The sequence below is a fragment of the Caretta caretta genome, chromosome 4 (assembly GCF_965140235.1).
Source record: "Caretta caretta isolate rCarCar2 chromosome 4, rCarCar1.hap1, whole genome shotgun sequence".
In the NCBI taxonomy this organism is placed as follows: Eukaryota; Metazoa; Chordata; order Testudines; family Cheloniidae; genus Caretta; species Caretta caretta.
Genome location: NC_134209.1, coordinates 137,803,741 through 137,831,106, shown reverse-complemented (window position 1 = coordinate 137,831,106; position 27,366 = coordinate 137,803,741). Strand labels below are relative to the sequence as shown.

Sequence of the window (27,366 nt, the reverse complement as noted above, 5' to 3'; positions counted from 1 at the left end):
ACTACATACTTGTGTTATTTGTTTATATTCATCCTTTGTAATTTGACCTACTTTACACTTTCTGTAGGACTTTTTATTTTTAGATCATTGAAGATCTCCTGGTTAAGCCAGGGTGGTCTCTTGCCATGCTTCCTATCTTTCCTACACAATGGGATAGTTTGCTCTTGTGCCCTTAATAATGTTTCTTTGAAAAACTGCCAACTGTCTTCAATTGTTTTTCCCCTAAGACTTGCTTCCCATGGGATCTTACCGACCAACTCCCTGAGTTTACTAAAGTCCGCCTTCTTGAAATCCACGGTCTTTATTTTGCTGTTCTCCCTCCTACCATTCCTTAGAATCATGAACTCTATCATGTCATGATCACTTTCACCCAAGCTGCCTTCCACTTTCAAATTGTCAACCAGGTTCTCCCGATTTGTCAAAATCAAATCTAGAATAGCCTCTCCCCAGTAGCTTTCTCCACCTTCTGAAATGAAAAATTGTCTCCAATACATTCCAAGAACTTGTTGGATAATTTGTGCCTTGCTATGTTATTTTCCCAACAGACGTCTGAGTAGTTGAAGTCCAACATCACCACTAAGTCCTGTGCTTTGGATGATTTTGTTAGTTGTTCAAAGAAAGTCTCATCCACCTCTTTTTCCTGGTTAGGTGGTCTGTAGTAGTCACTACCATGACATCACCCTTGTGTTTTACCCCTTTTATCCTTGCCCAGAGACTTTAACAGGTCTGTCTCCTATTTCCGTCTCAACCTCAGTCCAAGTATATACATTTTTAATATATAAGGCAACACACCCTCCCCTTTTTTCCCTGCCCGCCTTCCTGAGTAGCTGTACCATTCTATACCAAGATTCCAGTCATGCATATTATCCCACCAAGTCTCTGTGATGCCAGCTATGTCATAGTTGTGTTTATTTATAGCATTTCGAGTTCTTCATGCTTATTCCCCATACTTCTCGCATTAGTATACAGACTTCTAAGATACTGATTTGATCCCCCCACCCCCAGCAGTTCTGTCTCGTCTCTCCTTTATCGCTGCTCTAACAGCCCATGCTCGCCCTGAAATTCTGACGCTTCTCCCAGGTCTCCATGTTTTTGACTTACCTGTGGACTTTGGTCACCTGCCCCCTTTGAACCTAGTTTAAAGCCCTCCTCACTAGGTTAGCCAATCTGCATCCAAATATGCTCTTCCCCTTCCTCGATAGGTGGACCTTAGCTGTGTTAATCTGTGTATTGCTGTTGAATAAAAATTGAGTCTTACAAAGACAGTGATTCTTTATTTGTGATCTACACAGGATGTTTGCAACAGAAATTCAAACACAGTGGCATCTCAGCACTCCACCTCTGGGGAAACTTTTCCCCCTTCACTTCACAAATATGATTCAGAGCAGGCTGCTATGACCATGGAAATATTTTCCTCATTGAAGTCTAACATGCCCAAAAGGCAGCACCAGTGACCCATTAATCTCCCAGTGCACATTCTACAGTCATTTGACACCTGCTGAGCCTGTTGCTGAAGTGCTCCTTGCTGCTGTCAAGGTTTCCGGTGTATGGTTTCATGAGCCATGGGAGTAATGGGTAGGCTGGGTCTCCCAGAATCATTATGGGCATTTCCACATCCCCTAATGGAATCCTGTGGTCTGGAAAGAAAGTCCCTACATGCAGCTTTCTATATAGGTCAGTGTTCCTGAAGATATGTGTGTCATGCACCTTCTTAACCACTCCAAGTTGATGTCTGTGAATGACCCCAGTGATCCACCAGCACCTGCAATTCCATAGAGAAGTAGCTCTTTCTGTTGAAGTACTCTGTCGCAATATGGTCTCGGGCCAAAATTGGGATATGCATGCCATCTATCACCCTGCCACAGTTAAGGAATCCCATTGCTGCAAAGCCATCCACTATTTCCTGCATTGCCCAGAGTCACAGTCCTTTGTAGCAGGAGGCGATTAATTGCCCTGCATACTTGCCTCACCGCAACCCCCAGGGTGGACTTCCCAGCTCCAAACTGATTTTCCATTTACCAGTAGCAGTCTGGAGTTGCCAGTTTCCACACTGCAATCACCACTCGCTATTCCACTGTGATGGCAGCTCTTATTTCGGTGTCCTCGCGCTGCAGGGTGGGGGCAAGCTCTGCACACAGTTCAAGGAAAGTGACTTTGGGCATACGAAAGTTCTGCAGCCACTGCTCATCATCCCATACCTGCATCACAATCCAATCTCACCACTCGGTGCTTGTTTCCCGAGCCCAGTAGCAACAGTCCACCGTGTGCAGCTGCTCCATGAAACTTGCCAACATAAAACTTGAATTGTTTCTTTCCATGGCACACAGCAGGACAGGCACCATGGATTCCTTTTGAGATTCGCAGCTCATGAAATACTGCAGGATCAGCTGCACTGTGTTCAAAACACCTATCATAAGACTGGTGAGTAGTTCAAGATCTATGCTTTCAGGCAGAGATAGCAAGTGCAAAGTTTACAGGGACAGTTAAAGAACGCCATGAAATGCAGTTGGAAGACCTTGGAATTATGGGACGGAAAAGATGCCCCCATGATGGAGGTGATCCGGCCCCATTAGGCACTGCGATCCAATCCCAGAATTCCTAGCAGGAGAAAGTGGCGATTTGCATAGTGGAATAGCGACCCACAGTGCACTGTTCTATTGGTGCTAGAGCACAGCTGCGGACATGCTCCGCTGACACAAAGGAGTGTTGTGTGACCATGCACAAGAGATGTAATTACGACAGTTTATGACAGTTGATATAACTTAATTTGACTTAACTCTGTGGTGTAGACATGGCCATAATATGAATATAGTATCTAAATTCTCTATTGCTGAAAGTACAGATATCTCAAATCCTTCCTTGTCAGGTTAATAAGAAAAACAGTAGACTAATGACATTGACTCTTAAAGATATCTTCATGAATTGGATTTTTTTCAATATACATATACAAAAAACTACATTAAAAGAATATTAAGGTTGCAAAGGAGCACGGTACCAGCCCGCAGCAGAGCACAGTCCTAGAGCCTCCGCCTCTGCCCCCTACTGCTACCGGTGCTCTGTGGGGCACTGTGCCTGACTGCTCCTGAGTTGCCCAACTCTACCAACTTTTCAGGAAAGGCTGAATGTGGTGTGCCCAGCCTCCAAGTGAACCCTGATTGACCCCCAAGCAAGCCATGGGCACTGCCAGCAGGTCCACACTGTGCACAGCTAGCCCCAGCCCCATTGCGAGTGCCCAGTGCACCGAGCAAAGTTTTCATGGGCATATGCAGTACACCATGGAGCCCAGACATTTGCAGAGGTCCAGGTGCACTGGTTGCAAAAGCACTCCGTGGGGACTCTTTCCTTCCCACAGCTCTTCTGGGACTCCAGCTCTGGGATTCCAGTATTCACCACTGCTTTGCGAGGTAGGTATAATCCCCTTTCCTATACCTCGGTGCTTACCAGCTGCCCTGGGTCAGGAAGGGGCTGTTCAGGGGCATCCTCCCTCTCATTAGCTTTCTTTTTACAAAAAAAAGTTATTTATTTTGCCACCTTTTGACAATAGCAAAAAGGAGGAACACACTTCAGCCTGCAGTAGCAACAGTCAAAACACAACATAGTGATTTATCATGACTCCATTACTTCAGTGAAGAATAAAATGGAGATGGGTTTCTTGTCTGACAAGAGGTCACTAGACAGGGCCATCTTAGAAAGGCAAACAAATGTATTAAGAATGCAGCAGAAGTTGCAAGGATTCTCTACTTGCAAGAAAATTAAGATAAACGTTATTGTCAAGTAATTTAGGCTCTGAGTTTTACCCATGTAACAAATGTTATAATTTACTAGGTCCAAAGTGTGATCTGGATTCTAATTTTTAAAGCTAAAAGAACTCCATCGCTTTCTTACTGAGAAATCTAAACAGCAGCCACTATTTATATAGGATAAATAATGCTTTTCATATTACTACTGAACTCAGATTCCAGGAGTTGTGCAGACATGGCTAATATTGTTGTACAAAGAAATTTACAAAAAATTTAGCCGTGTTGGCTTGCTCACCATAAGAAAAAAAGTCTGTTAAATGGAAAATTAGTGGGAGAAAATTATTTTCAAACTTTTAAAAGGGTTTATATATATATATATATATATATATATATATAAAAACAAGTTAGAGTCTCCATTTAAATTATTTCCAGTTGTTGCAAACTAAGTGTTGCAATGATAGCAGTTTCAACCAGGGACCAAAGACTGATTCTATCAACAAAGATCAAGACAGTTTTGACAGATATTTGAAGCAGAACGACACAAAAGAAAACTATGGAATCTTCTTAAAATGCAGGGAGTCTTTCAAACCATAATTTCCTAACATTTTACCATTCGGTTTTGACATTCAACTGCTTCAATCTGGCAAAGGGGCATATTGATTAGGACTGATCAGTCCTAAGCAATCATAAACAACGAGTACTGTTGTAAACTATGGTAAATGACCATATAATAGATTAGAACTGTACAGGCTGAGAAATCAGTCTAATGCTTTTTAAGCTGTTTGGTGCATACTTCTTCAAAATAAAATTATCCTGCATACTTTTATATCCAGTCTAAGATCAATTTACACAAGACTCTATGATGTACAAATAGATGTGGATGAGCACCATTCCTACTTCTTTCCTAATTGTCTTGGATCATATATTTAAAGTGCACCTAACCTAAGGGACAGCTTGTAACACTTCAGAATGTCAGTTCAGTTTGACTGCCATATCCATTCCATATGATCAAGTTACAGTAGAAGACACTAAGAAGTACAAGATTGCAAAACTTTATCATGTTCTTACTATAAGCACTTGAGCAGACATATTGACTTCAAAGTGTTGACTATTTAAGATTAAATATATGCATAACTATTTGCAAAATCAAGACCAAAAAGATTCAGTAATCCAGTATAGTCAGCGAGCAGAAATTGAGAAGGCCAGAAGTTGTGGAGCAGGCGGGGGGGGGGGGGGGGGGGGGGAGAAGGAAGGGAAGGAGCAAGGGGATGAGGGGTTGGGAGTTTTTTTGTTGTTGTTCTTTTTTAAACATATTTTAGCCTACAACAAATTTATTGTTAAATTTACTTTTCTAGCACAGAGTCTCAGCCAGCCAATCTGAACAAGTCAACTAAAAAATTCATGGGTTTTAAATTTTAAAACAAAATAAGTCTTTGTTATTACAGAGCTATTTAGAGTTGAGGAAATACACCATTTGTTATTTCATTTTAAAAGTACTTATTGGATTTTTAGAGATAACCCCCCCCCCACGTCCAAATCCCACTCTCACAATTTCTCCCTTAAATCCAAGTGTCAAAATTAAGATTAAAAATCCTGATTGCACACACACCATCATTTTATCTGGGCTGTTTGCTAGTGTGTCAAACCACTAGTGACTGGACATTTTAAATTTTGGATGCCAGCCCAGTTGCAAATAAAAAGCCTTCAGATGAACCACCACCAAGAAGTCACATGAGCTCCATAGGCGGCATGTATAATAGGCCAGCGGAGGCTAAACCTCCCCTAACCTAGCCTGGGGTCCCCTCCCATGCTCCACCTCAAGATCCCACCCTTGCTCCCCCTCTCCCTCTAAGCCGGTGTGGTCTGAGCTTGGGCTGGTGGCCTGGAGCTTGGGGCTCGGCTGGTGGCCTGGGCTGGTGCTCAGGCTGGCCGGCGGTCCAGGGCGGCTCGGGTTGACCCAGGGATCAGGCTGGATCTCAGGCTGGTGCTCAGACTGGACCAGGGGTTGGGACAGTTTGGCTGGGGCTCCTCCTGCCATGGGGCTGGAGGGGCTCAAGGCTCTGGCAGGCAGGACCTTGGGTGGAAGGGGCAGGGCCGGGGGGGGTGGTTCACCCATCATCCATGATGAGTGCATACTAATGATAAGCCATCAGAGCTTTCCATCCCATTTTGTCAATAAATAATAATACCTAGCTCTTACATTGCATTTTTCATCAGTAGATTTCAAATACACATTACAAAGTATCACTGTCCCTATTTTACAGAAACCAAAACTGATGCACAGATAAGTGACAAGATTTGCCCAAGTCACACAACAAGCCAATGACAGAGCCAGGAAAAGAATTCTGGTCTCCTGAATCCCATTCTATTGCTCTGTTTACTAGGCCATATTGCATCCCTTTCTTGACATATGTCAAATATATACACAGTGTTGTTAAAAAAAAAAAAAAAGATAGTGTATACTCTGAACAAAGCAACATAATGAAACGTGAATTGAAGGTACAAGTGATTATGTATGTCAACTCATTTGAGTACAAGATGTATTTGAAATTAATTTACCTCCTGGGACAAATAACCAATTTCTACATAAAACTAGCAACTTTTACTTAAATAAACATTTATGTCTAAAATAAATAAATAAGATACCAAACTAAAAATAACTAATCATTGCTATTGTACTATATCACCTGAGGGGTTACTGTTTTTTTTTTTTACTCCCACTCCTCAAATAAAGGAAAAAAACAACAAAAAAACCCCCCATATACAGCCGCCTCTCCCTCCCCCCCCCACTGGTCACTAAGAATAAAGCATGTAGAGCATAACACAACTAATGGTATTTCTTAAATGCTTTTGTGGAACTGCAATAACTGTGTTAAATATTATTTTTGTATTGTAATACAGTTTCAGCAATATAACTCACACTAATTTGTAAATATATTTTAATAATTCTGAACACTAATCTGAACAATCTTCCAATCTAAGCAATTCAGTTTCATGTGTTTTCACTGAATGGTGTTTCATCAAGATAATTCAGGGCTTTCTAACCACAGGTTTCATAACAGATACAAGGAGTTGGGAGGAGAAAGAGTGGGATTATGTCCTGACACAGGAGGCTGAGAAAGAGTCCCAATAAAACATTTAAATGCTTATAAGATTTGCTATTGACAAATTCCAGGATGGACTATGCTGAACTACTAGTTCTAATGTGTACTTTAAAAAGTCAAATATTCCACCAGTACATTAGAAGTATATATATATTTTTTACAAAAAATATTATTTGTAATAATAATGTTTTCCCAAAACTTTTTCACAATAAACAATTAAAAGAAAAATTTTCACATTCTTTCCATATTCCACACAATTAATCAGTAACCAGTATCTCCACTTAGCCTCTTCTTTGTCCCATTCCTTCAAGAGTCAGTATGATCAGCAACTTTTCTCCAAACAAATAAGCATGACTTTCCTGTCCATATGAAATGGTCTGCTTCATCAGCTGAAACACTTTTGCAAAAAGTGTAACATAGCACCTTAACTTCTTCTCAGCTGAAGCAGGAGTAGGAGCATGGTCAAAGTCTATTAGGCTCCATTCTTAATTACCACAATAAAGACTGACCACAATATGAAATTTCTGGTTTTATTTAAACTTCTTTTTCCGCGTAGGCCATTTTCCATTTGATACTGTCAAATTTTAGAAAGCAATCAAATATATATATACACACAAGTATCATATTCATGTTTTAAAATGGGGAAGCCGTTCAAAGCTTTATTTTCAGACAAGAAAGAAAAACGCTTTATTTCAGAAAAACAAAAAACAAGTGGATACAATGCATAGAATGACATGCTTTACCCATATTGCTACTTGGTGACATAAAAATCTATGCAAAGTTTTTTGTTTTGCTTTTGTTGGGGCAGGAAGGTTCTTTATTATTATGAAACATATAAAAGATTGATTCCATTCACTTATGTGAACACTTATACAATTGGCTGGTGATCATTCAGAACCAACAAGAAAGATCCATTTCTAGAATTATTACGATTATACACTACAACAAAATGTTTACCGCAATCCTGCCCCTCCTTAAAAGCCTCTTCAATGTTAATTCCCAGAGTAAGGCTACAGGTCTTCTGCTAAAAAATTCTCTAGATTCTGTAATCCTTTTCTCTTTAATCTCCAGCCTATGAAGAGAGATTATGAGATCCACATATGCATAGTGAGCGAGGATTTAAGTAACTTTACATCTCACCATACGTTTGATTTAAACAGTAGCTCTGGACATTGAATCATTTTGTCCTTTAAGATTTAAGGTTTTATAGGTGTATGTCTTGATATGTTCAACAAGCATGCAATTTTATAAACCAACTGTTTGTATGTGGTTAATAGACAAAATTACATTTCAATATATCAATATATATGACATTAAGATTCATCATTCATCTCTGCAGGTTATTTCTGGGGTGGGGAGGGGGGAAGAGAGCGAGCATTTTCCAGGTTCATCCGTGGCTAAAAGGTTTAAATGTGTTACTACTAATTCTGTTTAAACGATTTTTCCCACTACTACCATTCTAGGAATATTTCTAAAGCAATTCCTTGTTAACGTTTTCATTAGTCTGTTTAAACTATTCTATTATACTTTTTTGTTTCTCATGGTAACCAATTTTATTTGACTTAACAGAAGCTGTTCAAATATTTAAAGGCACTAGGAGATGGCAGGAGTTTATCTAGGAGCATACATGTTGTGTCACATATATTCCTTTCCTCGCTCTTATTTTTATCTCCCCCCCCCAGAAATAGTAACAACCAAAAAGGATACTAACTGGACATATTGTATCAGGAATGTGTTCACTTCATCTGCTTATGTTAAAATCCAAGTTACAATGGGCACATTTAGAAATTACAAGCTCCGTAGTTAAAACAGATGCTTCTGACGTTCCTTCATATGTACTGTATCCCTCTGCCAATACCGTCAAGCGCAACGCAAGAACTAAAGTATAAACATCTGCAACACCTCTCTGTTTTGTTAACATTCTTTCACACATTTGACTGCTAACTCCAAAAAAGGAGGATCGACAGTGTAAAAACAGTGAAATTGGAAACATCTGTGAGATAGCTACGGAAAACGGAATGAAACATGAATAAACAAAAACATGGCGAAAGTGGCCTGGGGTTGTTACACTGTCAGATCATTTTTCCAAGCCCAACATCAAGGCTTTTGTTACAACCAAAGCGGTCATTTGCATGGAGAACCAACAGGGTTTCTTCTTCTTCAGCGTTTCCCAGATCGTAACACACTCGCTCTCTTCCATACACACACAGGCAAATCTTCCCCGTTGCAAACAAACAATACAGCTAAACACACACATTTTCGCAACTGCGGAATCTACAGATTACAAACAACACTCCGCATACTTAATAGTTTGGTGCTGAGACGTAATTTATCCATAAAATAACAGACAAACCTTTGGAGCGCTGCCCCAGCCGGAGTTCCTCTCCTTCTCCCTCTCCCTCTGCTCTGCTGTTACTGACAAGATCAGGCTGAGATTAACAAGTCCATGCTACTGAACAGTTTTACTCCTCAGGTTATTCCACGCACTTTGTGTGCTCTAAATAATATCAAACTTCTCAGAAAGTTTAAAAATAGTGAATTAGAGAGGAACAGAACACAGTAATGGGAAAGCAGAAAACACTGTCCGGGCAATTATTACAGCAGCACGACGGACACTGCTCTATAGTTCAGTCTGTGTCAGCACTTCCATCCTAAACCCCTATTCGCAGGGGGTTATAACTCAAGCCCGCAAAAAACTGCTCCTAGCTAAAACAGGTGATTTTTTAAAATATTTTTTAAATATCCATTTAGACTATTCAAAAAGTTTTAGGGACACAAAAGTACACCCATTTTATCAGCTCTGGAAGCCTTATTTGCACTTTTCCAATATAAATAAAACATTCCTTTTTAAAAATAAAATTTCACAGACCCTTTGATCTACAATGTGAATCTGGTGCTTTACTTTTTATAAAAACACATTAATAAATATTTATTAATATTTGAAAACAGGGTAGTCTGAATACACAGTAACTTTTAAATAACTTTTAAGTGAATTTATTGGATAGTCCTGGAGATATTAAGTTGTCTATTCAAAGAACTGGTCAGCACAGACAGTGGCCCTTGACAATGTGTGTCATCGCTAATCCTCTAAGGCAGCTTTGTAAAATTCTACTCACACCACTTGCTGGAAGCAAATACTTTTTCTGACAGGCAAGTAAAATGCCCTCATCATCATGGTAAGGTGGCTGAACATAATTTTTGTTTGCTCTGCAATGGCTACTTTACAATGCTGCTGGACGGGGTGACAAGGCAAGCCAATCTGTACACTTATTCAATCTTTGACCAAGTCAATGAGTCAATGACTGAAGTGGTGATGGTTTTATGGCATGGATAACTGACCCATGGAAACTGCACTAAGATGGACAACTTATTTAATATAGATGACTAAATAGCCAGGACATAGTGCAACATTTTAGCTTTTGCTTTTAATGTACATCTTTACTAGGATCGTTCATCCTATATACACATAACCAAGGAACAACAGTCATTTCACAATTACAAGTCAACTGTCACAACTGCAATACAAGCATTAAATTCTATTCACATACTAGTACTTTTTTTTGTAAAATGTAAACATACATGGATTGACAGGTCAAAGTAAAAAAAACATGTCAGACAAAGAAACCAAAGTGTACATTCAGTTATCCCTCAGTTCAACAGAATGCATATAAGCCAATATAGCCCTCATCTCACTAATGCAGAACCTCAGAATATCACTATTAAGTCATTCAAATTCAAATTTTGCTTTCTCCCAGTCCCTTATTCTGAAGCATTATTTTTCATTTTAAAATCCCCTTCAAATTAAAAGATATATTACAGAAATAAATATGTGGCTAAAAGCTTTAACAGTCCATTCCTTGGGGCTATATTCTCCTATCAATAGGCAGAGTTATTGAATTCAAATCTACTCAAACGCTCCCTGTTAGCAGTCCAAGGGGGAGTGTGGGTTATTATTTCTCCAAATACTATTCCTCCCAACTTCCCAAAAACATAATGGTTGCTTGAACATAAACCAAGAAGTATGTCAGATCCATTCTGCCTCTTCTCTGCCACATATAAACACTCTCTTACTACCAAATCATTGTATATGGCAAGTCACTCTAGTATGGACCATGTCTCCATGTTATGTATAACGTTGTGCATACTGTAAATATTATTTGTTAACAATTTCCACCCTAGAAAAAGTTAGATCTCCCATCCTCCCATATAGCTCAGATTAAGCCAACTGGATAGCCATAAATATACACTTTAAATATATAATTAGTTACTTATCAACAGAGTAATAGTGAGGTTTCTGTTTTAGTCTACTAGGTAGTATGTAGAGTAGTTAAGATTTTTAATAGGGCTATCAATTATTCGCAGTTGTAATTGCACTGTTAAACAATAGAATACCAATTAAAATGTATTAAATATTTTGGATGTTTTTCTACATTTTAAAATATATAGATTTCAATTACAACACAATATACAAAGTTGACAGTGCTCACTTTATATTATTAATTTTTATTACAAATATTTGGACTGTAAAATGGCAAACAAAAGAAATAGTATTTTTCAGTTCATCTCATACAAGTACTGTAGTGCAATTTCTTTATCGTGTAAGTGCAACTTACAAATGTACCTTTTTTTGTCACATAACTGCACTCAAAAACAAAACAACGTAAAACTTTAGAGCCTACAAGTCCATTCAGTCCTACTTCTTGTTCAGTCAATTGCTAAGACAAACAAGTTTGTTTACATTTACGGGCAATATTGCTGCCCACTTCTTAATTACAATGTCACGTGAAAGTGAGAACAGGCATTCGCATGGCACTTTTGTAGCCGGCACTGCAAGGTATTTGCATGCCAGTTATGCTAAACATTCATATGCCCCTTCATGCTTTGGCCATTCCAGAGGACATGCTTCCATGCTGATAATGCTTGTTAATAAAATAGTGCATTAATTAAATTTGTGACTGAACTCCTTGGGGGAGAATTGTATGTCTCCTACTCTGTTTTATCTGCATTCTGACATATATTTCATGTTATAGCAGTCTCGGATGATGACCTAGCACATGTTGTTCATTTTAAGAACACTTTCACAGCAGATTTGGCAAAACACAAAGAAGGTACTAATGTGCGATTTCTAAAGATAGCTACATCACTGGCCTGAAAGTTTTAGAATCTGAAGTGCCTTCCAAAATCTGAGAGGGATGAGGTGTAGAGCATGCTTTCAGAAGTCTTAAAAGAGCAACACTCCGACGGTGGAAATTACAGAACCCGAACCACCAAAAAAATAAAAAATAAAATAAAAATCAGCCTTTCTGCCGGTGGCATCTGACTCAGATGATCACAGAATATCAGGGTTGGAAGGGACCTCAGGAGGTCATTTAGTCCAACCCCCTGCTCAAAGCAGGACCAATCCCCAACTAAATCATCCCAGCCAGGGCTTTGTCAAGCCTCACCTTAAAAATTTCTAAGGAAGGAGATTCCACCACCTCCTTAGGTAACGCATTCCAGTGTTTCACCACCCTCCTAGTGAAAAAGTTTTTCCGAATATGCAACCTAAACCTCCCCCACTGCAACTTCAGACCATTACTCCTCGTTCTGTCATCTGCTACCACTGAGAACAGTCTAGATCCATCCTCTTTGGAACCCCCTTTCAGGTAGTTGAAAGCAGCTATCAAATCCCCCCTCATTCTTCTCTTCTGCATGATGAAAATGAACATGCGTTGGTCTGTACTGCTTCAGACGGCTATCGAGCAGAACCCATTATCAGCATGGATGCATGTCCTCTGGAGTGGTGGTTGAAGCATGAGGGGACATATGAATCTCTAGTGCATCTGGCACAAAAATATCTTGCAACACCAGCTACAACTGTCCATGAAAATGCCTGTCCTCACTTTCAGGTGATACTGTAAACAAGAAGCAGGCAGCATTATCTTCTGCAAATGTAAACAAACTTGTTTGTCTGAGCGACTGGCTGAACAAGAAGTAGGACTGAGTGGACTTGTAGGCGCTAAAATTTTACCTTGTTTTATTTTTGAACGCAGTATTTTTTGTACATAATTCTACACTTGTAAGTTCAACTTTTATGATAAAGAGATTGCACTGATGTAGTTGTATTAGATGAATTGAAAAATACTATTTCTTTTGTTTTTTACAGTGCAAATATTTGTAATCAAAAATAAATATAAAGTAAGCACTGTACACTTTGTATTGTGTTGTAATTGAAATATATTTGAAAATGTAGAAAATATCCAGAACTATTTAAATAAATGGTATTCTATTATTGTTGAACAGTGCGATTAATCATGTGATTAATTTTTTTTAATCGCATGACAACCCTATTTTTTAATGTATACTATCCAAAGTGATTAAATAGTTGGATGTGGCGTCATTAATTACAATGTTCATTCCTATTGATAAACTATTTGAAAAGGATGATCATCAAAACCTGGAAATACAAATTCAAAATAAAAAAATTAATCTAACATTTCTTTCTTATGTCATCCCGCTAGAGGACAGGGAGAAAGCAACAAGTTATGGCCACACACATCCTTCTTAATATACTCCAAATTTACACTTCTTGGCTTTTGTAAGAATTACACAAAGATAGTACTTAAGAACTAACCATTGTATAAACAGACTTGTTTTGCATTAATCACAACTCCGTTAAAATTAAACTTGGGCTCCATAATTTTGGAAGGGGGGGGGCGTAATCAGCGGAAACTTGAAAACAAAGATTATTATTTTATCATTAAAATCAAAGGCCCATTTCTGTACTTGAATGTTTACAACAATATAATTCATTGATTTTAATTTCAGCAGGAAGTTACTGACCACTCCATTTTCTTTAAGATAAATTTAAATATTTGAGAGATTAGATGATTAGTTTAGTTCTAGTCCACACTCCCTCTATGCCACTACTTGCATGAACTAATAGTTGCAACAACTTTAAATTGAAAACATGCCAATAATGCACATATAGGCTGTATAAATATTTAACCATGCCACCTAGAACATAACTTAGTTGACATTCAACAATTAAAGCTCTCTCTCTGAAGCTGCAATATTTAAAGGTTAAAGATTAGACATGCTCCCTCTTGTGTTAAACTAAGAATGCATGCTGTTTCCTGTGACATGATGATGGCTCAGCCATCTGTTTCCATTGAGCAAACCTCTTCAACTTTGACTACTAATTTCTGACAAACATTCACCAATAGTTCTACAGGACAAAGGTTGACTCACTTTGCACACATATGCCTATGATCACTTTATATTTGTGAAATATGGTCATTTTGCATATTGTTGAAGTTCAACATTAAGCATAAAATTACATATGGAAAATATGGTACAATTAAGATTAGTAGACGTAACTAAATATACAAAGCAAAATAAATTACATGTAAATATATATCTAATGTTCAGTAGCTACATATTTCACACATTAGCCTAATAATTTACAACAAAATATCCACCCTTTGCTAATTTTTCTTTCCATGTCCTTAGTGCTAATTAATTAACTACTGAACTCACATAGTCTAGAATAAAACTTTCTGTTTAAAGAATCTTTAAAAAATGTGTATGTATTTCATATCTACATGAAAAAAATAGGAAGAACATGATAGTGCTCTGTAAATGTGTGTGTACACACTATCTACCTAAGGCTTCAATAGTTCAGCTTGACACACTGAAACCCCTATATCTGCATGGAGCCTCAGTAAAGTCAATCAAGGTCCATCCATGCAGATCCAGTTGCAGGATCTAGCCCTTAGGCCAGTATTTTGCAAATATGGCCACCAAGGGGTTTTCCTGCAGCCAGGATAGCCTCCTCAACAGAGATGGGGGAGAGGGAAAAGTATTGGCCCCTCCCAGCAGTGCCCAGGGGAGGGCTTCAGCCGACCCCCCACTTCAGCCACTGGACTCTAAGGGAAGGCTTCAGCCCTCCCTCCCTCCCTCCCCCCCCCCACCAATTCAGCTGATGGGCTCTGGGGACAGGCTTCAACCCAGGGCAGAGGGCTTTCAGCTGGGCCAGCCTTACTGGGCGCCGTGGTCAAGAGGCAAGAAGTGGGGTGAGCCTGGGGTGCGAGGCTGTGGAAGGGAGCTCAGGGCAATGGGGGAAGTACAGGGCCCTGAGGGCAATGGGGAGCCCTAAGGGGGGCAGTGGGGAGCTGGGGGAGGCAGCAAAAAAAAAAAACCCTATATAAATAAATTACAATTATTTGGACATGTATATGTACATATTTTTGTTTTTTCTAATGTTAAGTATTTTAGGAAAATTTGTCACAGTGACCAGCAAGAATTGGTGGCTGCACTCTGAGAAATTAACAGAAATAATGCAGCCAAACTTTAACCAGGAAGGGCAGCAAAGTCACTGTCACTACCCATGGACATTTCATATACATGCACTTTTAAACCTTGGACTATCATGTTCATCAATAAGGTGCACTTCTCAAAGTATAAGGGTCATACAAGATTGCTTCCTGCACCACTGAAGTCAATAGTTCTGCCATAGACGTCAACAGAGTAAGAAACAACTTGTGACCTTTCCCTTCACATCCAACTTTTGGATCAGTGGTTCTCCATCTTTTTTTCATTCTGCAGGCTAATTCCTCAGAGAAGATTTTCATGGGGCATCTCCCATCCCAACCCACTAAAGTGCTCAGAAACCAGTGATGAGTGTTATGCACGATCCTAAAAAGGATAGCCTCAAAACGTTTCATTCTGCAGACCATAAAGAACGGTTCTCTGCCAGTCCCCAGATCACTACTGGAGAGCAGCTGGTTCAGGTCCTGATTCTGCAAAAACTCCCATGCGTCTGTCTACTGCCACAGGAAATCAACGGGAGTAACCATAAGAAAAACTGCAAGCTCCGGCCCTTCTTACATGGTAACAGACTAGCGTTGCCAACCCTCCAGGATTGTCCTGGACGCTCCAGAAATTAAAGATTAATCTTTAATTAAAGATGATGCCATGGGATGAAACCTCCAGGAATACCTCCAACCAAAACTGGCAACCCAATAACAGGCCGAGTGCAGCGAGACAGGGAACTATTTATTGGCTAAGCCTGGAACAAGCACCCTTTCCAGGCACAGCTGGGGCAAGAGGAGGGGAGGGTGGCAGACTCTCCCTCGCTCCGGGGTTGGCGCTCCGGGCAGCTGGGAAGGGTGCGTCTCTCCCTGCCAGGCGGCCGGGGGGCTCCGCGGGCCGCGCACAGGACTCAGCCAGGCCGTCGACGGAAGGCGCCCGGGGAAGGGAGCTGGCCGGCCAGCGCTTGGCCCTGGCTGAGGCGAGCTGGCACCTGCCACACGCCCCGGACAAAGGCCCGCCAACGGCGGGGGCTGCCCCGCCGAAGGGGCCGGGTCGGGGCTGTGGGGAGAGGAGAGAGGCGTCCCCCGGGAGGCGGGTAAGGTGGGAGTCCCCGCTCCGGGCTGAGGGGGAGAGGACTCACTCTGTCTCCGCTACTTAAACCTCTTCCCGCCGCCGCCGCCGCCTCACTCCCGCTCCTCCCTACGCGGCTTACTAGGGATCACCCCCTCCCCGTCTCCCCGCGCACAAACTCCGGCAACAATCGAGGCGGCTCGCTGCCACCCGCTTGCCCCAGCCACCCTCGCTTCCCATTCGCTCATCGCTGTGTCCGTCGATGTGTCTGCTGCGTGCATTGGCCCCTCTGCCTGCCAATCGAGACGTACACGGCAGGCTCCCCGTCCCGGCTTCGCTTACGGTGCCCCCCTCCGGACACCTCAGGGCGGGTAGTTAAAGCCTCCTCTTTAACTCACCGTAAAAATGTACTTTTTACGTCCCGCCCACCCAAACAGAAAGGAGATTCTGATTGGGCTGAATGAAAGTCTGGATAGTTTGATTGGAAAATAAAACTGTCAATCCTAGATGTAATCCCCGCCTACGGGAATGCGTAGCTCTCCCTGACTCTCGTGTATCATCCAATCAAAAAGGCTTTCACAAATTAGAGGGCGGGACAAAGCCTATGAAGTGATCGATTCGAAAGGGATGCAATGATTGGATGGATACTCTCTTCCTTTCTCTTCCACTGCCACTGTCCTTTGGCTCATACCACCCGGCTTTGGGAGGGGGAGAGGTAATCTGTTGGTTCAGCCCGCCTCCATCAGGGACGAGAGGGGCGGGGGAAAGGAAGGAGGAGGAAGTCCTTTATTGCCCACCATGCAACGCGCGCCGTAGGTAGCTCTTTTGGACTCTGTGCGGGGAGGGGGTGGGAGGAGGTTGGTGCCCAATCCAAGATGGCGGTGCAGGAATCAGCTGCTCAGCTCTCAATGACTTTGAAGGTGCAGGAGTATCCCACTCTCAAGGTGGGTGCTAGGCATCCTGGGTGCCTGTGGGGAGGGGAGGGCCAGGCAGGGGTTGGGCGAGGTTGGTCATGGCCCAGCTGGGCAGGGCTAAAGGAAGCTTGGGGCTTGACAAGCTGTGGTCCCCCACGCCCTGTATTATAAACCCCTCGGGCCCCAAGGTGTGTAATGTGGGGAGACCCCAGTTCACTGGACCCCTTTCAGTGCCCCCCTCCGTCTGCCTTGCCCTATACCAATAAGGGTTATTTTCTTTCTTTTGATGTTGAGGAACGTGCCTGGAATATGATGCCTTCCCTGGGCAGTTCCATACCCTGAAGATGTAGGTGGGGTGGAGTCCCCTGAGCAACAACAAAAATGAAAACGATTGAAGGACTGGAGGGGTTGACTTAGGAGAAGGAAAGAGCTGAATATGCCATGGCAAAGATGTGACTGAAGGGTGCTGTGTGGGGAGGGGTGTGACTGGGACAGACTGGAGGGTGCAGGGCAATGGAAATGATTTAAGGGGGCTGTGAGCATTGATTATTTAGAAGGAATTTTTAAAGGAGTTAGAGCAATGTATCATTGTTAAGAGGTGGTGGTGGGGGGGGGGGAAATATGGTTCCTTGGCATCTGGGTTCCCAAAGATGGAGATGAACTGCAGTGTGTCGAGATAAAAATGATTAAAGGGACTGGAGAGCTTATAAGGAAGAAAGAGTTAAATATCCATAGCTTGGTTGGATACTACTAAAGGGTTGGGGTGGCTGATGTAGTAACTGACTGTATCTGAAGGGTGTTAACTCCCTAGGTGGGAGGTGAATTGCATAGGCTGGCCAGACATCATAAAATGAGCAAACAAAAATCAAAAGTGACCATTAAGGGTAAATATTGCTGACAATAAGATCTGTTAAACTGGGGAATAGTCTCCTAGGGGAAGTGGTGAATTGATCATTTAGAATATTTTTAATATATATTAGATCAACCAATTCAACTGCAGTTGAATTTACTGTAGGGAACTAATCCTGTGCTGGCTAAGTGGGAGTGAGGAGAGATGAGCTGGACTGCTTAATAGGCCTTTTCCATCCCTTATGACTGATTTAACTAGAATATATTTTTTCATATAGTGTGTACCAAAAACGTTTTACAAAATAAACTTTTGGGCTTAAGTCATGTTGTACTTTAATATACAGAGTGTTGTGTGGTTGGTTTTTTTGTTTGTTTGTGTTGCAGTTTTCTGCCCATGTTCTTGCTCTTCCCTTCCTCCTCCTGTCCTACCCCCTCATTTCCTCTTCACCTTTGGGACTGTTTTGATTCCCATTTTATATCTGAAGATTTATTTTCCCTGTCATCCTGAAGTAGTTACAGCTTGACAGTATCTGGGTTAAATTTTAAGTCCCCTTAGAAAGGCACTGTTGGTACTTTCCACAGCCAGCAACAAAGTTAAGAAATTCATCGACAAAGAAGCCTGTTTTAGTGGTTTATTTATTGACACATTCATATTGTGTTTAGACAATCTGTCCTATTCCTCAGTATTTACATCTAGTGACAGACAATGGTTTGCTTTTTTTTCTCTCTCTCTCTATATACCATTTAAGGCAATCTACTGTCCCCCATTTGAAGAAGAAGGCAGTCATTTTAAACTAGTTTTAAGGCATTTTTCAAGTCTGCTATTTACTCTTGATGAGGGATTTTTTGCAGCATTTTAATTATAATGAAATATTCCTTTTATTGTCATGAAATAACTCAAGCTATTTAGTTTGAATAACACTGTTAATACAAGGCTGTTTAATGTCATAAGGGTGATGTTTAGATGGCACTTAATTCTTTTTGTGTTTTGTCTCTCCCCCACCCCTCAGTGCTCCAGAAGCTTCCTTTCTGTTTAATATTAGTTCTTATTACAAAAAAACTCTTGAAGCAGTCACTGTTTAGTTACAACTTGCATTTATCCCCTTAAGTTTCCTTGACTGTGGAGATTTCAAACCATTATCCATGCTAGAGAAAACAATTTTTTGGTAGAGGTGAAAAGGACAGAGTGAATTTTCATCTCTAGTTGGTTCTTAAGAACTTAAAACAGTCTATAAAACACATGCATATAAACTTATTATGGTCACTGTGGTGGCAGCTATAATACTTTGTTACCGATCTGTGGACACTGGCAATTTTCTCTAATTGATGTAAGTAAACTATAAGGAAGTCAGAACTACATTTATATCCTTCCTGTTTCCTCCCTTTAACTTGCTCATGCCCAAGTCACTAAATAATAGCAGTTGTGTAATAGCTCTACGTTACAGTACGTTCCATAAGAGTGCCTTTCATGGGAAGGAGTGCTTATGATACTCTCTATAGGGAAAATCCCTCTTAATGCTAAAATGAGGTAGTTTCTGAAGTGGAAGTGCAGCAACATTCTGCTTCAGCAATTCTGTACGGTATTATTTTTCAAGGGAAAGTGAAGTGACTTACTCAGCTGAATCTGCGGGAGTAATTTAAGTGTACAGAATATAACTATTTATGCTGTTTTCCTCCTCAGGACATGAGGGTTACTTGCTGTCTTTCCCAAAAAAGTTGCATCAATCTCTAATAAACCCCACTGATAGGGAATTTTGGTTTACAGCTCATCTGAAAGCATAATACATGAAGCCTCCAATATGCACTGACAAAAGGAAATTAAAGGGTGTCAACACTCTGAGCGTAGTTCAGAGCTGATGTACAAATAAACAAGTGACATCAGAAAATAATGTAATTCATTTGTATCTTTGGAAATGTAAATAACTATGAAAAAGCTGAATTATCAAGCTGGATGGAACGAGAAGTGAACCAGAAACTGGTAGAGAGAAGTGTGACTAGAAGTCAAAATATTTTTACCTGGGCTGCTCCAGTGATGGTAGGTTGGGACTCTGGGCTGCAGCTGTTAGCCAAGTATCAGTGAAAGTAGCTTTGCTTAGTTTGAAGGGGAGCTGGGAGCAGTGTTGGGAGGCTTTAGCCCCTTTTGAAGGCCATTGGTCAACTTCTGGCATAAGCAGCTGTTGAAAAGCTGTTTGGGGGATCAAGAAGCATGTGGACAAGCGGGATTCAGTGGATATAGTGTACTTAGATTTTCAGAAAGCCTTTGACAAGGTCCCTCACCAAAGTAAGCTGTCATAGGCTAAGAGGGCCTCTCATGAATCAGTAACTGGTTAAAAGATAGCTAACGAAGAGTAGGAATAAATAGTCAGTTCTCAGAATGGAGAGAGGTAAATAGTGGTGTCCCCCTGGGGTCTGTACTGGGACCAGTCCTGTTCAACATATTCATAAATGATCGGGAAAAAGGGATAAACACTTTGGTGGCAAAAATTGCAGATAATACAAAACTACTCAAGATAGTTAAGTTCAAAGCAGACTGTGAAGTATTACAAAGGAATCTCACAAAACTGGGTGACTGGGCAACAAAATGGAAGATGAAATTCGGTATTGATAAATGCAAAGTAATCTATATTGGAAAACATTATCCCACCTATACATATACAATGATAAGGTCTAAATTAGCTGTTACCACTCAAGAAAGAGATTTTGGCGTCATTGTGGATTTTTCTCTGAAAACATCCCCTCAGTGTGCAGCGGCAGTCAAAAAAGCAAACAGTGTTGGGAATCTTTAGGAAAGAGGTAGACAATAATACAGAAAATATCATATTGCCTCTATATAAATTCATGGTATGCCCACATCTTGAATACTGTGTGCAGATCTGGTCACCCCATCTCAAAAAAGATATATTGGAATTGGAAAAGGTACAGAGAGGGCAACAAAAATGATTAAGGATATGGAACACCTTCTGTGTGAGGAGAAGTTAATGAGATTGGGACTTTTCAGCTTGGAAAAGAGATGACTTAGGGGGGATATCTTAGAGGTCTATAAAATCTTGACCAGTGCGGAGAAAGTGAATAAGGAAGTGTTGTTATTTACTCCTCATAACGCTAGAATTAGGTGTCACTAAATGTAATTAATAGACAGCACGTTTAAAACAGACAAAAGGAAGTAATTCTTCACACAATGCACAGTCAACCTGTGGAACTCTTTGCCAGAGGATGTTGTGAAGGCCAAGACTATAACAAGGTTCAAAAAAGAATTAGATACATTCATAGAGGATTGGTCCATCAATGGCTATTAGCTAGGGTGGACATGGATGTAAAATCATGCTCTGAAGTGTTCCTAGGCTCTGTTTGCAGGAAGCTGGGAATGGGCAACGGGGGATGGATCACTTGATTACCTGTTCTGTTCATTCCCTCTGAAGCATCTGGCATTGTCCAATGTTGGAAGGCAGGATACCTGGCTAGATGGACCATTGGTCTGACCCAGTATGGCCATTCTTCTGTTCTTAAAGTAGTGAAGCTGGACTCAGTGTAGCATTCTCTGATGGAAGGTACCGAGTTCTTCTGAGCTGTGCAGAGCAGTTTACCAGTACACCTTAAGTGGGACAGTGGGAGAACATGAATAGATATAGTATATGTTGTTCTCATCCTGTGCTCAGGCCAACTTTGACTGTCAAACAAAATCCTGTAAATAAATTAAGGTTCTAATTGGGTCTTGGATTTGCTGAAATGTCCAAGAGCAATATTCAATTGACTTACAATATCATCAGAAACTTTTGAGGGAATAGCTGCATTATTATTTCAGTGGGTGTGATTTGGAGAGAAGAGAAGGAGAACAGAAGAGGCAAGACTTCATACTCTTTAACATGTTTTTGATACAGCATAGATGGTACAAAAAAAAAGAGGATTTACGGAATAGGAGTATGATCTTGCTGTTACCTGCAAGCAACCCCATCCATTTTACTAAATAAAATATGTGCTGAGAAGAGGATAGTCTGACATACTACTGCTGTTTCTTTGCTGTTGGGCTCTGTGCAAGCATTCTCTAAATTCTCCTATAGCAACCCTTTGAAGTAACTTTGATGTTGAAGAACCATCAGGCTTTGAATCTAATGGGACTCACTCCTTTGCCCTGGCAATAAAGTATATTTGTTTAGTACAACCAAAGTAAGGAAATGTACTTATGAGCAGAGACGTGCATAATTTTATAAACAGGTATTAGAGTAGCTATAGGCTGTAGATTTCATTTTCTGACTTCCAGTAAGTTGTTGCACCTGCAGAAAATCATTTTAAGCATGGAATTTCCTGATACTTTGAGGAGGGGGGATCTTATTAGCATTTGCTTCAAAGACAGGACGCTAATAATTAATGGTTTCAGAGTAGCACCGTGTTAGTCTGTATTCGCAAAAAGAAAAGTACTTGTGGCACCTTAGAGACTAACACATTTATGTGAGCATAAGCTTTTGTGAGCTACAGCTCACTTCATTGGATGCATTTGATGAAGTGAGCTGTAGCTCACAAAAGCTTATGCTCACATAAATTTGTTAGTCTCTAAGGTGCCACAAGTACTCCTTTTCTTTTTACTAATAATTAAGTTATACTTGTAGTATATTTGCTTGTAGCCCTCATCTCTCCTCAACAATGCTTTGTATCACTTTTGTTTCCAGATTAACTCTCTGGCATTAGCTTCCTATGTTTGTACAATACCTAACATATTTGGGGTCTCTGGGCACTACTGTAATACTATTATATAATTGTAAAATTATCTGAATTAGTGAAAGCTGCTAGAAAATAGAAGTAAAGGAAACTTATCAAATTCTCTTCATTTTTGCTAAATCATGAATGAAGAGCATTTCAGAGCTTAAGTGTCATGAAACATAGTATAAAAATAAATGCAAGATTTCTTTGTCCTACATTCTCTAATCAGCTCTTGCTTCCTCAGTGTATCTCACTTTCTTTTAAACCCCTCCCTACTATTCTTTGCTGTAGTAGTCCATGTATTAATCAGTGTGGCACCTTATCTCTAGGCCTATACATTTAGCAAACAACTGTTTTGGCAGCCATATATTTGCTGGCAGGGCATGACCACAAAATCATTCGGTACCTGTAAACATAAGATGTTACCTTCATGATATACTTGGCCTTTCTTAGCCCAGGGCCTGAAAATATACTATGTAGAAATACTGTATGCTCATACGCAAGACTTTACATATACATTAGTGTAGCATGTTTCACAAATTGTGAAATTGTCATGCCTTTTTGCTTAAATAAAGTAAGATGCAGGCAGATGCTACAACACCTAAGTGCCACTCTGAGGCCAGATGGCTTTAACTGGCCCAAACCCCATGAGTTAACTGCTGCATAACCTCTCTACTTTAATTATCTTCTTAACTTTCATAAACATAGCTCATTTATACAGTGTAACTTTGGTTTTTCACATATCCCAATACAAATTTCCTTCACAAACAAGTATAAACATCTTGTGTGAAGTGCTGTCACTTGAACTATGATAGAGCTGAAGGATATTATAGGATCCAGTAGGAGTTGTGGCATTATTTATTTGTGTTACAGTAGTACCTATGAGGCCCTAACCAAGACTGACTCCATTGTGCTAGGCACTGTCCAAACACACATTGAAGACTGTTTGTCTCTTTCCCTGAGTAGTTTGTAATCAAGCTATACAAGACAGACAAAAGATTGGAGGGGGAACAGAGAAACCGATGAGGCGACTTTGGCTTTCTCCACCATGGGATGCTGCTCCAGGAAGGAGGACTGCTAGGAATAGATGGGGTCCATATGACCAAGAAGGAGTAGACCATCTTGGGATACACTCGCCAACCTAATGAGGAGAGCTTTAAACTAGGTAAAAAGGGGGCAAGTGACAAAAGCCCACGGGTAGTTTGTTTGTTTGTTTTTTAAAGGCAATTTTAAAATTAGATCTTGCGGGAGGGTGGGAAATGGAAAATTACAGTTGGGTCATAGGAATAACAAGAGGGAGAACAGTGGGGGAATTTATACAACATCTTAGATGTTTGCACACAAATATAAGGGGTATGGCAAATAAAGAGGAAGAACTGGAACTATTAGTACTAGGGCTGTCAAGCAACTAAAAAAATTAATTGCGATTAATCATGCTGTTAAACAATAGAATACCATTTATTTAAATATTTTGGATGTTTTCTACATTTTCAAATATATTTCAATTACAACACAATACAAAGTGTGCAGTGCTCACTTTATTTATGTTTGATTACAAATATTTGCACTGTAAAAAACAAAAGAAATACTATTTTTCAATTCACCTAATACAAGTTCTGTAGTGCTATTTCTTTATCATGAAAGTTGAACTTACAAATGTAGAATTATGTACCAAAAAACCCCTGCCTTCAAAAATAAAACCATGTAAAATTTTAGAGCCTACAAGTCCAATCAGTCCTTTTTCTTGTTCAGTCAATCAGTAAGAGAAACAAGTTTGTTTACATTTGCAGAAGATAATGCTTCCTGCTTCTTGCTTACAATGTCACCTGAAAGTGAGAACACACGTTTGCATGGCACTGTTGTAGCTGGCATCAGACGATATTCACATGTCAGATGCGCTAAAGATTCATATGTCCCTTCATGCTTCAACCACCATTCCAGAGGATGTACGTCCGCACTGATGACAGGTTCTGTTCGATAACTATCCAAAGAAGAGCGGATTGACGCATGTTCATTTTCATTATCTGAGTCAGATTCCACCAGCAGAAGGTTAATTTTTCTTTTTTGGTGGTTCTGGTTCTGTAGTTTCCGCATCAGAGTGTTGCTCTTTTAAGACTTCTGAAAGCATGCTCCACACCTCATCCCTCTCAGATTTTGAAAGGCACTTTAGATTCTTAAATCTTGGGTGGAGTGCTTTAGTTATCTTTAGAAATTTCATATTGGTATCTTCTTTGCATTTTGCCAAATTTGCAGTGAAAGCGTTCTTAAAAAGAACAACATGTGCTGGGTCATCATCTGAGACTGCTATAACATGAAATATATGGCAGAATGCAGGTAAAACAGAGCAGGAGACATACAATTCTACCCCAATTCTACCCTAACATACTTTTTATCTAGCTTCATCAACATGGAAGCATGTCATCTGGAGTGAAGGCCGAAGCATAAAGAGGCATGTGCTAAAGAGTCATATCTGGCATGAAAATAACTTGCAACGCCAGCTACAACAGTGCTATGCGAATACCTGTTCTCACTTTCACGTGACATTGTAATTAAGCAGTGGGCAGCAATATTGCCCGTAAATGTAAACAAATTTGTTTGTCTTAGCGATTGACTGAACAAGAAGTAGGACTGAGTGAACTTGTAGGCTCTAAAGTTTTACATTGTTTTGTTTTTGAGTGCAGTTATGTAACACAAACCCCTACATTTGTAAGTTGTACTTCCATGATAAAGAGATTGCACGACAGTACTTGTATTTTTCAATTCATCTCATACCATTTTTGTCACTTTTACAATGCAGACACTTGTAATAAAAATAATATAAAGTTAGCACTCCAGATTTTGTATTCTTTGTAATTGAAATCGATATATTTAAAAATGTAGAAAAACATCCAAAATATTTAATACATTTCAATTGGTATTCTGTTGTTTAACAGCGCAATTAAAACTGCGATTAAAAACAGACAATTAAAATCGCAATTAATTTTTTTGAGGTAATAGCATGAGTTAACTCTTGTGATTAATCAACAGTCCTAATTAGTACATGAGCTAAATTATGACTTGATGTGATAAAGTGGAAACTTTCTGTAATATTTTTATGGATTATGTGTATGGCAGTGACTTACTTGATTGAGGTTGTTAACTAGTGCGTGCAGAAGCATTATAATGCCCTTGTGGCATTGAAGATGTTCATGTCAAGTAAGTGTCTGGGGTGCTCTGAATGGGTCATTAATGATTGGCTGAAACTGGTCAATATCAATAGAGGATTTGGAAAGACAATAGGAACCTCAAGGACTGAGCTGCCTGCCTAAGTTTCCCACAGGTAGGTGTCATTGAATATGTGAACTCAGCCTGGGTGTGGAGGAGGAACGTAATGGACCACAAGGCGATCGGAGGCTAGGACAAGAGTTGGCCTTTGAGAGACGTAGCAGCTGTCGCCTGGGCTCACAGAGAGAGTGAGAGAGATAGAGGCAGAGACCAAATGGGTGTTGCAGCCGCGTGACTGGGTAAAGTGCTGACGTTGGTCAGCCTGAACTTTCTTCACCTTTGCTTCTCTTTGCTAACCTAAGGACTTCCAGGCTCTGTATTCCAGTTGACTAATAAACCCTACTTTGTTTTGAAAAGGCTACCTGGTGTCACTGAAAGTAGATGTGGAGATCTGATTCCTCAAGAATGCAAAAAGTCTGAGTGGGAGTCTATCTCAGTTGGACTAACTGGGCAGAGCTTACTTCGTGAAACTGAAGTGCTAGAGGCTCAATCTAGGAGATGTTGAGGCCGTGTGACCCACCTTTAAGGGAGTGGGACACTTGGGGGTCTGGCATACTGAAGGGGTCCCTCCAAGGAATTGTTTAAAAGATGGGGCATAGTACAGATCCTGTGGAATTGGCATCACTGAGAACTGATGGGATAAATGTCGTGGATGGAATATTGGTATAGAGGGGTATAGCTTGTTCAGCAAAAAGGGAAAGTGTTGCATTATACATCAAGAATATATACACGTGTTCTTAGGTGAGACATCAGTTGAAAGTCTCTGGGTGAAAGGAAAAGGGGGAAAACGGGGTATTATGGTAAATGTCTCCTCTAGACCACCAAATTAGGAGGAGGAGGCATTTCTGGAACAAATAACCGGAATATCCAAAACACAAGACAAGACCTGGTAATAATGGGGGTGTGGGGGGACTTTAAATACTCGGACATCTGCTAGAAAATTTATACAGCAAAACACAAAATCTCCAATATGGTCGTGGAATGTACTGGGCACAACTCTTTTTTTCCCCCCAGAAAGTGGAGGAAGTAACAGAGACAGCCATTTTAGCCTTGATTCTGACCAACAGGGAGTAACTTTTTGTACATCAGAAGACTGAAGGTAATTTGGGAGAAAGTGATCATGAAATGACAGATTTTGTGATTCTATGGAAAAGAAGTGAAAGTAGCAGAATGAGGAGAATGGACCTGGAAAAAAGCAGACTTTAACGAACACAGAAACTGGTAGGTAAGGTCCCCTTTGGAAGAAAATCTAAGGAAAAAAAGAGTTGTGGAGAGCTGGCAGTTATGCCTTCAATGTTGTCTATGCAAAACAGCAAACTATTCTGGTTGAAGGAAAAATAAGAAGAATAGTAAGAGGCCAATATCACTGTATCAGGAGCTGTTTAAGAACCTCCTGCCCACCACAAATCATAAAAAGTGGAAGCATGGCCAAATTGC

The 27,366-nt window shown here is 40.3% G+C and overlaps 2 protein-coding genes across 8 annotated transcripts in view; one reads left to right on the top strand and one right to left on the bottom strand.

Annotated features, from left to right (window-relative positions):
* The window catches only part of CTBP1 (C-terminal binding protein 1), a 418,690-nt gene extending 409,270 nt beyond the window's left edge, over positions 1-9,420 (bottom strand). For both annotated transcript variants that reach the window (XM_075128112.1, XM_075128113.1), the window contains exon 1: positions 9,198-9,420. The gene's annotated coding sequence lies outside the window, so the exon portion shown is untranslated. The remainder of the gene's footprint in view (positions 1-9,197) is intronic.
* Positions 9,421-16,211: 6,791 nt separating this feature from the next.
* The window catches only part of MAEA (macrophage erythroblast attacher, E3 ubiquitin ligase), a 112,639-nt gene continuing 101,484 nt past the window's right edge, over positions 16,212-27,366 (top strand). For 2 of the 6 annotated variants that reach the window (XM_048849158.2, XM_048849156.2), the window contains exon 1: positions 17,024-17,151. In XM_048849158.2, coding sequence (XP_048705115.1) covers positions 17,083-17,151 — 69 coding nt within the window. In that variant the 5' untranslated portion in view covers positions 17,024-17,082. The other 4 variants (XM_075128115.1, XM_048849155.2, XM_048849157.2 and 1 more) reach the window with 4 other exon arrangements.